Source organism: Rhinopithecus bieti, unplaced genomic scaffold (assembly GCF_001698545.2).
Source record: "Rhinopithecus bieti isolate Rb0 unplaced genomic scaffold, ASM169854v2 scaffold_36008, whole genome shotgun sequence".
NCBI lineage: Eukaryota > Metazoa > Chordata > Mammalia > Primates > Cercopithecidae > Rhinopithecus > Rhinopithecus bieti.
Window position 1 is genome coordinate 2,081,677 of NW_016816204.1, and position 13,815 is coordinate 2,095,491.

The window sequence follows — 13,815 nt, forward strand, 5'->3', positions numbered from 1 at the left end:
CAGGCTTGAGCCACCGCGCCTGGCCAAGCTTTGCATTTTTTCATTTTGGTATTTAAACTTCAGCTTAATTTTACCATTTAAGTATACTTAGTAATTTGTGTATGCAGCTGACATGATTGAAATAGGGGGCTGAGGCCAGACATGGTGGCTCACACCTGTAACCCCAGCACTTTGGGGAGGCCAGGGTGAGTGGATCACTTGAGGTCAGGAGTTCAAGACCAGCCTGGTCAACATGGTGAAACCCCATCTCTGTTAAAAATACAAAAATTAGACAGGCCTGGTTGCGCACGCCTATAATCCTAGCTACTCAGATGGCTGAGGCATGAGAATCACTTGAACCCTGGAGGCAGAGGTTGCAGTGAACCAAGTTGGCACTACTGCACTCCACCTTGGACAAGAGAATGAAACTGTGTCTCAAAAAAATAAAAAAGAAATAGGGGGCTGAGTACCTTACGGTACACTTTTCTGCCTTACCATAGAGCTGTAGTGATAATGAATAAACTAATAAAAGAAGCCAACTTGAAATTATCCATGTTGGCAGGGTGACATGCCCAGAACTACTGACTGTAATTACAATAAAGAGACTAGAAAGAACAAAGTAGAAAGCTGGTTTGTTGTGAGGGCAAGACTAAGAGGTAGTGTTTCAACTTCTTACTTTGCAGCAATATGTCTCACCCTAGACACACTTTCTTGTCCAGGTAAGTAATACCATATTCAAACAACAGAACAACATTAATATTATACAGCTAAGAAGATGGTGTCTCTGAAAGCAAAGCTAAACCATTTAAGACAAAGAACGTTGAAACAAAAAGATAGACAAGTGCCATCTTTCTGGTCATAGTAGTACTCTTTTTTGGTTTCAAGGAGTATTCCTAAAAGGGTGATCTCAATAAATGCAGTATCATTTTCCATTTATTGAGACTTTGACACAGTCACTTTTACGGTGACTTTGATACTACATTTTAGTGCTTAGCCTTGTTTTTCTTTAAAAGGGATTTATTTTTGGTCAATGCCTTCTAAATATCTTTTTTCTCTCCTCTGCAGCTCCTCAGAGAAATTTTGAAATTGCCTTCAAGATGTTTGATTTGAATGGAGATGGAGAAGTAGATATGGAGGAGTTTGAACAGGCAAGTTGTCCTGGAGAGTTCCTTTAAATATATTAATACTTAAAATATATGTTCATGTGCCTTGGAGTTACCTTAGCCCTGGTCAGTATACTCAGAGGCTATTCCAATTTTTGAAGTACCTAAAATGTCATTTCTCTGATTCCCCAACATAAATTAGGTTATAATGCCTCTAGCTGGGAAGCTAAATTATGGCAATTCAACATTTACCAAAAAGCTGCTATGTGCTAGGCAGTTCCAGAATACAAGGACTACATATTTTCTTAAAGGATTTCTATAAGAGAAGGAAAAATGGTACCATACCTTTGACTATAGTAGGTGACAATTTCTTCTAACTCCCAGGAATAGATTACATTTCCATAGAACTTCTGCCATTGGGGAGCCATGGTACTTCTCCAGATACAGTTGTTATGATTGCCAGACGTGGTTTCAAAACAGAAAAACTGTATGTATAGGAAAAAGCATTTTTTGTATTCTCAAAATGAGGAAAAGGGCAAATATTCCAGGAAGTGGGAGGAAGTATCAGGTACATTATGTAAGGTAAGAAACTGGGCTGGGCATGATCACTTGTGCTTATAATCCCAGCACTTTGGAAGGTGGAGGTGTGGAGGGACCACTTGAGGCTAGTTTGAAACCAACCTGGGCAACATAGTGAGACCCTGTCTCTACAGGGGAAAAAAAAAATTAGCTGGGATTGGTGGTATGTGCGTGTAGTCCTAGCTACTCTGGAGGCTGTGGTGGAAGGATCACCTGAGCGCAGGAATTTGAAGTTGCAGTGAGCTATGATCGTGCCATTGCACCCCAGCCTGTATGACAGAGCAAGACCCTCTTTTTTTTTTTTTTTTTTTTTTTTTTTTTTTGAGATGGAGTCTTGCTCTGTCACCTAGGCTGGAGTGCAGTGGCGCAATCTCAGCTCACTGCAATCTCCACCTCCCAGGTTCAAGTGATTCTCCTGCCTCAGCCTCCTGAGTAGCTGGGATCATAGGCACTCCCACCACACCCAGCTACTTTTTGTGGTTTTAGTAGAGATGGGGTTTCACCATGTTGGCCAGGCTGGTCTCAAACTCCTGACCTCAGGTGATTCACCCACCTCTGCCTCCCAAAGTGCTGGGATTGTAGGCATGAGCCATTGCGCCTGGCCGTGAGAGAGTTTTTGAGTCTCAAAAACAAATGTTCATCCTTTCCCGAACAGAGATTTTCTAAGAGGATCCCAATTGTAAAGTTGTCAGGCTGCCTGTGTTAGAACCCTAATTCTGCTACTTGCCAGCCACTTGACCTTGAGCAAGTTATTTAATTACATGTGCTTCAATCTCATTTGTAAAACAAGGATAATAATAGGACCTGTAAGATTATTGTAGGCTGGGTGCAGTGGCTCACGCCTGCAATCCCAGGACTTTGGGAGGCCAAGGTGGGAGGATGACTTGAGGTCAGGAGTTCAAGACCAGCCTGGCCTACATGGTAAAACCCCGTCTCTATTAAAATACAAAAAAATTAGCCAAGCATGATGGTGTGCACCTGTAGTCCCAGCTACTCAGGAAGCTGAGACACGAGAATTGCTTGAACCTGGGAGGTAGAGGTTGCAGTGAGCTGATTTCATACCACTGCACTCCAGCCTGGGTGACAGAGACTCTGTCTCAAAAAAAAAAAAAAAAATTGTTGTAAGCATTAAAAGAGATAATTATAATACAGAGTAGGCAAATAGTAAACAATAGGTATGATTCTTACTTTTCTATGTTTATGTTTTTTCACTTCCTAATATTTTTCTGGATGTGGGTTTGATTCTGTATTAGGTTCAGAGCATCATTCGCTCCCAAACCAGTATGGGTATGCGCCACAGAGATCGTCCGACTACTGGCAACACCCTCAAGTCTGGCTTGTGTTCAGCCCTCACAACCTACTTTTTTGGAGCTGATCTGAAGGGAAAGCTGACAATCAAAAACTTCCTCGAATTTCAGCGTAAACTTCAGCATGATGTTCTGAAACTCGAGGTAGGTCTTCCTTAGACTTAGCAGATCCGTCACATGTGGAGCTGATGGGCAGGAGGGCCTATGCTATAGACATTCTTTCCATTTCCCTCCAGCTGTGAGAACTGATTGGTTTGGAGCTTATCAGTGATTTATAAACCGACAGCAGATAGGAAACAACATGTTCTGTGAAAATGTCATGAAGTGAAGTGTTGCTTCAAAACACTTGGTTTTCAATCGGAAACCAAAAACCTCTAAATTGAAAATCTTAGCTGTCTTTGTATGCTCAGTTTGTGGAGAAAGAAACTCAGGGGTCACAGCAGTTCTCAATCTGAGCATATATTCCTGCCTTTTTGTTTATCGCGTGGAAGACACCAGAAGATGGAGATGAAGAAGGATGGATAATTGCAAAGGTAGTAAGAGCTGGAAACACAAAATGTCAGGATAAAAATATGTGTGCTTAATATAAAATATATGTGCTTAACCAGGCACAGTGGCACAAACCTGTAGTCCCAACTACCTGGGAGGCTAAGGTAGGAGAATCGCTTGAGCCCGGGAGTTTGAGAGCAGCCTGGACAACACAGTGAGATCCTGTCTCTTTAATTGTTTAAGGCAACATTGCTGAGAGTTGCAAAGGTATCTATCTTACTGTGTTTGGGGATTTACAAGTTTACTTCTCCATTTAAAGTTTAGACCATCTTGCTATTCTGGATATTTATTCCATTCAAAACATTCATCAAATGCCTTCTATATGTATTTTTTTGGTCTGGAGACAAAAAATCTAGTCTCTAATTTCTTGACATTTTAAAAAATTCCCTTACACTGGTGTTTCCCAACCTCTTTTTCTTCTTCTTTCTTTTTTCTTTTTTTTTTTTTTTTTGAGGCAGTCTTGCTTTCTCAGCCAGGGTGGAGTGAAGTGGCATGATATGATCTTGGCTCACTGCAACCTCCACATCCCAGGTTCAAGCAATTCTCCTGCCTCAGCCTCCCAAGTAGCTGGAATTACAGGCATGTGCCACCACACCCAGCTAATTTTGTATTTTTAGTAGAGATGCAGTTTCACCATGTTGGCCAGACTGGTCTTGAACTCCTGACCTCATGTGATCCTCCTGCCTTGGCCTCCCATAGTGCTGGGATTACAAGTGTGAGCCACCACACCCAGCCTCTCTTTTTCTTTTAACACACGCCCTACCTTAATATTATTTGGAATTTCGAAACATTAAATACTGTAACTAAAACAGGTGAAAATATTGGAGAAAGGTGCTATGTTGCTTTTAAACTATGTATGTTACTTCTGTATCTGCTTTCCAGTGTTTCCCCAAGGTTCTTATATATGATTTCAGCTTTTCCACCCACTTGTCTCAGTTGTGTTGTTTCGTTCAATGTCGTTTTGTTGTAACATCGGTGAGCGGGAACAAATCGATTTCCCCCTAGAGCCTCTGTCTGTGCGGAGTTCCCTGTCTGCTTGAGTTTCCCTGAGTACTCCAGTTTCCTCTCATATCCCAAAGATGTACGTGTTCAGTGCACTGGCGTGTCTAAATGGTCCCAGTCTAAGTGAGTGGGTATGTGCCCTTAGATGGAACGGTATCTTGTCTGGGGTGGGTTCCTGCTTTGCACCCAGAGCAGCCAGGATAGTCTCTGATCATCCTCCATCCTGAACTGGAATAAGCATGTTAGAAAATGAAAGAATGCAAATTATTGTGAAATAAAAACTCATAAAGTAGATGATAAACAACGCAGTTCAAAAGCTCTCAGTGAGCCTGCCATATTTACTGGTTATTGTTTATGTTTGAACTTCATGGTAGGAGGAAGTACTTATTACAATTTTCACTTTGCAAACATTTATTTCTTGATTTAACCCACCACCACTATGACCACTGACATCTAATAATTCACTAAAAACTGGGTGAATGACTATCTTACTTGTTTTTATCAATCTTTCTTAGATCTATATATAGCTCACATTTATTTCAGTGTTTACTACTAGAGGTGTTTTGGGTCTTTATTTAGAATTTTGGTGATGCTTTTGTTTTTGTTTTGAGATGGAGTCTTGCTCTCTCTCCCAAGCTGGAGTGCAGTGGCACAATCTCTGCATACTGCAGCCTCCACCTCCCGGGTTCAAGCGATTCTCCTGCCTCAGCCTCCTGAGTAGCTGGGATCACAGGCGTGCCCCACCATGCCCAGCTAATTTTTGTATTTTTAGTACAGTTGGGGCTTTACCATGTTGGCCAGGCTGGTCTTGAACTCTCAGCCTCAGATGATCTGCCCACCTCGGCCTCCCAAAGTGCTGGGATTACAGGTGTGAGCCACCACTCCCAGCCATGGTGATGTTTTTGTGACCAGAAATATGCCACAGGAAATTAACTCTCATCTTTATCAATTAGCCTGTGGTAAAATTGATTTTGTTATGCATTGTTTCACTTAAAGTCTCAGTTTCCTAGAACCTGGTGAAGACTTTAGTATAGTAAAAGGTCAGTAAATGTTTGCCATGTTGAAAAGCTTTGCAGCTTCCCTATTCCTTTTTTTCTTTTTTGTTTTTCTTAAGTAAATATTGTATAGGATTTTCTTTTATTCAGTACCTTTACATGAACCAAACACAGCTTCCCTATTCTAACTTCCTTCGCACAGCTGGATAGATAGCTTTCTCTGTCTAGTGAAAAGCTCAAGAATAAGTAAGTATCAGGAAAGGTTAAGTGCTTAGACTTCAAAGGGTTTTTTCTTCATTGCATGCAGAGGAATGTGACACATCAGCCTAGAAAATCACTTGAAAAGATTTCAACAATAATAGAAGCAAAAGACATTATCTGGTCAGCTCTCAGTAAACCAGAAAATTAGTCATAAATTAATCGTAATACCTCAGTTTCTAAATATTCTAGTTAGTGAAGTTTTCCTTTTGTCTAGTTGTACATAGAGGGCTCTATCTTCAGAATAACCACAGTACTGTTGTTTTTTGCCAGCTACCTTGCCACAGTAAACTATAGCAGATCATGGAGTTCAAAACATAACTTCACAGAATGAAGAAAATGTGTGTCCAATAGCATTTAAGTGTTATGCTTCCAGAGCTTTATTTGGAAATGGTAATATTACTATTTTTACCCTAGGGAAAACAGATACTTCTGAGGCAGTGAATTTTATTTTGTTCACTGATTTATATTGGGTATTTTTATATATAAAATATACTAGATATGTTACTATATATATATACACACACACACGCAAAGGCATAGTGCTTACCTTTGTGAAGTTTGCATTCTTATGAAAATATTCCAATATACTCCTCAGAGTATAGAAGAAAGAAGTAGACCTCATCTAACAATGTTTGTATAAGGGTTAGTATGTACTAGGGTTCAAGTCATATGCCTTGCCTCCCTAGTATGCATATATACCCAGACTGGTCTTCATTGGGAGTATTTGTAACATAATCTGGGAATGTAAGTGATTTACCTTATTAATTATATAATTACAATTAAACAGAGTGTAGGGCCAAAAAATGTAGTTAAAGAAGCACAAGCTAGGGTAATACTTTTAGCAAAAACAAAAACAAAAAAAGAAAAAAAATAAATAAATAAAAACAAACAAAAAAGCTTTTAGCAAAAACAATTACAGGGTCAACCAGAGGGCTGAGCAGGTGCCAGCCTGACCACAATCTAAACCATCACTTATTCCTAGAAACACAAATGAGGGCCAGGCACGGTGGCTCAAGCCTGTAATCCCAGCACTTTGGGAGGCCGAGACGGGTGGATCACGAGGTCAGGAGATTGAGACCATCCTGGCTAACACGGTGAAACCCCGTCTCTACTAAAAAATACAAAAAACTAGCCGGGCGAGGTGGCTGAGGCAGGAGAATGGCGTAAACCCGGGAGGCGGAGCTTGCAGTGAGCTGAGATCCGGCCACTGCACTCCAGCCTGGGTGACAGAGCAAGACTCCGTCTCAAAAAAAAAAAAAAGAAACACAATTGAGAGCCTAGAGAAACAGAGCATAGGACTTTTGTCTTGCATACTGAGATGCTATAGAGTTGAAAGCCCACTAACATATTGCATAGAAGGCCGGGCACGACTGGCTCATGCCTGTAATCCCAGCACTTTGGGAGGCCAAGGTGGGTGGATCACTAGGTCAGGAGATTGAGACCATCCTGGCCAACATGGTGAAACCCCGTCTCTACTAATAATACAAAAAACTAGCCAGGCATGGTGGCGCCTGCCTGTAGTCCCAGCTACTCAGGAGGATGAGGCAGGGGAATCGTGAACCAACGAGGTGGAGGTTGCAGTAAACCAAGATTGTGCCACTGCACTCCAGCCTGACGACAGAGCGAGATTCCGTCTCAAAAAAAAACCGTATTGCATAGAATGTCCATGAGGGAAAATATTATAAAGCAGATTAGGGGTTTCATACATATGTTCCTACACATGGCCTACACCCAAATGCAGAAGAAAAGAGATGTAAAAGGCAGTCATATCTAAGATACTCTAGAAGGCTCTCTTTTGTTTGACATTGATGTGGGACTATTTGTAGACTTTGGGCCAAGATGTGCCAAGACTGTTCCTGTTTGCCAGTCAGCAGTTCCTCATGTGAGGAGACCAATAAAATAGACTCTTGTGAAAGAATGCCGCCTAACATGTAGTAAGTGTTCTGTAAGTGGCTAGTAATACTGAATCCATTCTTTCCATATCATGGCATAAATCTAGTGCTATGATTTCATTATACACCACCCCCAACCAAAGTTCATGTATTGGAAATTTAATTGCTGTTATATCACTGTTAAGAGGCAGGGCCTTTAAGAGGTGATTAGGTCATGAGGGCTGTGCTATCATAAATGCATTAATGTCATTATCATGAAAGTGGCTATTACTGTGGTAGTGGGCTCCTGGTAAAAGGATAAGTTTGGCCCCCATTTACCCTCTGTCTTACATGCTTGCTTGCCCTTCCACCATGAAAGGACCCCTGCCAGATATTGGTGCCATGCTCTTGGACTTCTCAGCCTGCAAAACCAAGAGCCAAATAAACTTATTCTTTATCAATTATCCAATCTATGGTATTCTTTTATACCAGCAGAAAATGGACCAAGACGTCCAGTAGAATAAGTACCTTCTTATTGATGACCTCCTTATGTAAAATTTCATCAGTCAGTACTGTGTCTTCCCAACTACATTTGTACTTCTTTGAGGAAGCGTGACTAGCAGCAAGAGTATAGGCTTTAGTGCTGTGAGGCCTTGGTTAAAATTGTGGTTCCACCACTTACTGGCTATGTGACGTTTGATGGGTTTATTTATTCTTTCAGAGCCTGGCTCCTCATTTGTAAAACAGGGCAATGGTTAAGTGAGATGATGTTTGTAATGGGCTGAATTGTATCCCCTCAAAATTCCAAAATTCCTATGTTGATGTCCCAACTCCCAGTATCTCAGAATATGACTTTACTTGGAGATAAGGTCTTTAAAGAGGTGATTGCATTAAATGAGGGGTACGAGTGGGCCCTAATCCAACCTGATTGGTGTCCTTATAAGAAGAAGAAATTTGGGCACAACAAAAAGACCCAAGAGACAATCACGTGAAGAGGCAGGCAGAGGGCAGTCATCTGTATGCTAAGGAGAGAAGCCTCAGAGGAAACCAACCCTGCTGGCCCCTTGAACTTACACTCGTATAGCCTCCAGAACCTATGAGAAAAAGTCCCAGTCTGTAGTATTTTGCTATGGGAGCCTTAGCAAAGTAATAAAATATTTCATACCTAACACCACCTGGCATGCACTGTGCCTTTAATAAGTGTGTTCACCTTCCCATTGATACCCACCGCCACCTAGCACGGTGGCAGGCATCTAAATAGGTCATCTCACGTGGGTGATGGAAAGGCCTTACTTTCATTTTGAAATTGCTTTCTGATAAAACATCTGGAAAATGGTAGCAATTTTTGTTTCTATGAAACACTTTTAATTTTACTTTTCTAAGGTTAGGTAATTTCTCCACTCATTGAGTATGAAATATAATCTCATCATCACAGCCAAGAGGAAAACAGAAATGAGTCATAGTATCTTAGTAACTTTTGTCTGGGTTTTATAATTCCACCATTCTTTCTATCCATCTCTCACTAGTTTCATTTCATTGCTTACCTACTTTAAAACTTCAGATCCAGGAGATTTATTGTTCCATTTAGTTATTTCTGTCTTTTTCTCATCACAGTAGCTTTGAAAGTGAAGAGAGTGCTATTTATCTGTCAAACTTAATTTCCAGAGGGGTCAGAGAAAAGGGATAAGTTCATGATCATTTATTGAGTACCTACTATGAGCCAGGCACTTTATATGCCTTCTTTATTTTAATTCTCAACAACCCTGTCAGGTTTAGTGATATTTTACCCATGTTCTGGATGTAGAAACTGAAACACAAAGAGGTAAAAGTCACAGGACTATTATATGGGAGAACTAGGATTCCAACTCGGGTCTACTTCACACTGTCTTTCAGACTGAACTATTTCTACTATTTCTGTTCTTTGTCTGATTAAGTTATTACTTTTAGTCTGAAATGGCATTTCTGTGCCTGATTTATTTGAGACTCTAAAGAAAAATAAAATTTTCTGAATTTTAGAGACAGAAAAAGACCACATTTCTGGAATATGTACAGTCTACCTTCTTGAGAATCATCTTTTACCAGTTTCTTTGTCACTCAAATCTTATGACTGTGAAGAAATACACTGTTCTTTTGTACTTGCAAGATACTGCCTAAACTAGCCATTTAATTATATTTAATCACAAGAATTATTAGCTGCTGGATTTTATAGCTATTTTCATGCTTTTTAAATTTGGGTCTCTTTTTTTTTTCTCATTCTACCCTTTTTTCTTTATTTGGGAACTCAAAAAACAGGCTTAAAAGAATGACAAGATTATAGAGTTGGTTTTAAAATTCTCTTTTAAGGTTATTAAAAATTTCATCTAAGGCTACTGAGAACTATTGAGTTCCTTGGAGATAGGTGCCAAATCCAATTCCAGTTAATATATTCATTGATTTCTTAATGACTGTAGCAGGTAGGATGTCAGTCAGAACTGAAAGGTATTAGAAAATTATTTGAAAGATTATGGTTAATTTTAATTTGAGAGGGATAAGGGGGGAAAGGAGCTGTCATGTCAAAAAAAGCAAAAACTAATTTGTAGAAGAAAGAAGCAGCCAACTCCAGAATATAAGACAAGGACACTGAAAAGTTATCATCTAATAGAATTCCAGTCTGTAGCATGATCTTCTTTATAAGTTGGGATTCACGTGCTTATCAAATAACCAATAAAATTGTTACATTTTGGCTGGGCACGCTGGCTCACGCCTGTAATCCCACCACTTTGAGAGGCCAAGGCAGGCAGATCACCTGAGGTCAGGAGTTCGAGACCAGCCTAGTCAACATGGCAAAACCCTGTCTCTGCTAAAAATACAAAATTAGCCGGACGTGGAGGCACATGCCTGTAATTCCAGCTACTGGGGAGGCTGAGGCAGGAGAATCGCTTGAACCCAGGAGGCAGAGGTTGCAGTGAGCTGAGATCATGCCATTGCACTCCAGTCTCATGCTATTACACTCCAGGGTAACAAGAGCGAAACTCCATCTCAAAAAAAAAAAAAAATTGTTACATTTTAAGAAGCCTGAGTGTCAATTATCTAAAGGTAAATTAGGTATGATTCAGAGGATAACAGTAACTGAATTCTATTTCAGTCACTGATTATATTTCAGTCTTCAAGAAAAAAATATTGAGGTTAACTAGATTTGTTCAATCAGAAAGAAAAAGGGAGATATAAAGAACTATGATAATTATTCTCATCTGTCAGTAAGAATAGAGACAAGGCCAGGTGCAGTGGCTCACATCTGTAATCTCAGCACTTTGGGAGGCTGAGGCAGGTGGATCACCTGAGGTCAGGAGTTCGAAACCAGCCTGGCCAACATGGTGAAACCCCATCTCTACTAAAAATACAGAAAATTAGGCCGAGCACAGCGGCTCATGCCTGTAATCCCAGCACTTTGGGAGGCCGAGTGGGTGGATCACCTGCTGTCAGGAGTACAAGACTAGCCTGGCCAACATGGTGAAACCCCATCTCTACTAAAAATGCAGAAATCAGCCAGGTGTGGTGGCATGTCCCTGTAATCCCAGCTACTTGGGAGGCTGAGGCATGAGAACTGCTTGAGCCCGGGAGGTGGAGGTTGCAGTGAGCCAAGATCGCACCACTGCACTCCAGTCTCGGCAACAGAGCGCAACTCTGTCTGAAAAAAACCTAAAAAACAAAACAAAACAAAACAAAAAACAGAAAATTAGTCAGGCATGGTGGCATACACCTATAATCCCAGCTACTCGGGAGGCTGAGGCACAAGAATCACCTGAACCCAGAAGGCGGAGGTTGGAGTGAGCCACGATCACACTGTTGCACTCCAGCCTGGGTGACAGAGTGAGACTTCATCTAAAAAACAAAACAAATAAAAAATATTAGAGACAAAAAAAAAAAAAAAAAAGAAGGTATTAAGTTAAATATCAAGGAGTTTTAAAAAAAATAATAATAAACTAAATAATTAAAAGTACCTAAAGAGATTCTAGAGTCACCCACCCTTTAAATCATCAAGTTGACATCTTTCTACCCATCTTTTTAAAGTGCTGAGGTAGAATTAAATCTGTCTGATGCAACAAAGAACCATATCAAGGGACATGCCTCAGCTCCTTTCCTGGCCAAAATATTACAGAAAAGGAGACCAGAAGGCAAGAAGGCTTTCAAACACTTGCTGGAACTAGACCACTCGTTGGCAAAGTAGGTTTCTTTTTGCACTGATAGCCCAGTTTTGTTTATTTTGTTTTCTGGGGAAGTGTAAACTAAATGATGAGACCTGACTCTTGATCTAATTAAATCCAAGAAACAAAATGAGATATTTTCCTTTAGTTTTGTACTTCCACTTTGCCTCTACAAAGCAGAATGTGAATAGTTTCTTAGAGGTTTTCAGTTTGACTTTTCCAAAAATTGGAAGAGTTTGTAAAGAGTACAATAGTCCTCCCTTATCTGCAATTTCTCTTTCTGAGGTTTCAGTTACCTGCAGTCAACTGTAGTTCAAAAATATTAAATGGAAAATTCCAGAAATAAACAGTTCATGAGTTTCAGATTGCATGCCTTTCTGAGTAGCGTGATAAAATCTCCTGAGGTCCCACTTGCTCCACGGGGACATGAATGATCTCTTTGTCAGCATATAGAGGCTGTCTGCACTGCCCACTCTGTAGTCACTTAGTAGTCATCTCTATTACCACATTGACTGCTGGAGTGCTTGTGTTTAAGTAACCTTTATTTTATTTACTAATGGCCCCAAAGCACAAGAGTAGTGATGCTGGCAATGTAGATGTGCCAAAGAGAAGCTGTAAAGTACTTCCTAAAAGGTTGAAAGTTCTCAATATAAAGGAAAGGAAAAAATTGTATGCTGTGGTTGCCAAGATCTATGGTAAGAACAAATCTCCTAGCTGGGAAATTAGGAAGAAGGAAAAAAATTATGCTAATTTTGCTGATGTATCTCGTTATAGCCACCATGTGTGATAAGTGCTTAGTTAAGATGGAATAGGCTTTAAATGTGTGAGTGAAAGACCTGAACAAAGGCCAGGCGTGGTGGCTCACGTCTGTAATCCCAGTACTTTAGGAGGCTGAAGCAGGAGGATCACCTGGGGTCAGGAGTTTGAGACCAGCCTGGCCAACGTGATGAAACCCTGTTTCTACTAAGAAGACAAAAATTAGCCAGGTGTGGTGGCGGGTGCCTGTAATCCCAGCTACTAGGGAGGCTGAAGCAGGAGAATCACTTGAACCCAGGAGGCGGAGGTTGCAGTGAGCCAAGATCGTGCCACTGCACTCCAGCCTGGGTGACAGAGTGAGACTCCGTTTCAAAAAAAAAGAAAGACCTGAATAGAAACATGTTCCATGTGATGGCAAATAGGTTCAGTACTATTCTTGGTTACAGGCATCCACTGAGTATCTCAGAATGCATCTCCCAGGGATAAGAATGACTGCCATATGGCCAGGCACGGTGGCTCACGCCTGTAATCCCAGCGCTTTGGGAGGCCAAGACGGGCGGATCACGAGGTCAGGAGATCGAGACCACCCTGGCTAACACGGTGAAACCCATCTCTACTAAAAATACAAAAAAATTAGCCGGGCGAGGTGGCGAGCGCCTGTAGTCCCAGCTACTCGGGAGGCTGAGGCAGGACAATGGCGTGAACCCGGGAGGCAGAGCTTGCAGTGAGCCAGATCGTGCCACCGCACTCCAGCTTGGGCGTCTGAGCAAGACTCCATCTCAAAAAAAAAAAAGAATGACTGCTATACTTGTTTCTTTTGGATATTTATAACTTCAGTGAGCCAAGTATATGTTTAAAGGTTTTTTAAAAAACACACACACACACACAAAACTATGGGCTGGGCATGGTGGCTCATGCCTATAATCCCAGCACTTTTGGAGGCCAAGGTAGGAGGATCACTTGAGGCCAGGAGTTCAAGCCTGGCCAACATGGCAAAACCCTGTCTTTACTAAAAATACAAAAAAATTAGCCAGGCATAGTGGTGCAAGCCTGTAATCCCAGCTACTTAGGAGGCTGAGGCCTGAGAATCATTTGAACCCAGGAGGTAGAGGGTGCAGTGAGCCAAGATCACACCACTGCACTCCAGCCTGGGTGACAGAGCAAGACTCCATCTCAAAAAGCATTTTTTTTCCTCAGGAGTTGTTTTTTTTTTTTTTTTTTTTTTTTTT

At 41.0% G+C, this 13,815-nt stretch overlaps 1 protein-coding gene across 5 annotated transcripts in view; it reads left to right on the plus strand.

Moving 5' to 3' along the window:
- Window positions 1-13,815, plus strand: part of MICU1 (mitochondrial calcium uptake 1) — a 267,615-nt gene that overhangs the window by 159,641 nt on the left and 94,159 nt on the right. For all 5 annotated transcript variants that reach the window (XM_017854624.1, XM_017854626.1, XM_017854627.1 and 2 more), the window contains 2 exons: window positions 1,045-1,127; window positions 2,915-3,112. In XM_017854624.1, the coding sequence (XP_017710113.1) occupies window positions 1,045-1,127; window positions 2,915-3,112 (281 nt within the window). The remainder of the gene's footprint in view (window positions 1-1,044; window positions 1,128-2,914; window positions 3,113-13,815) is intronic.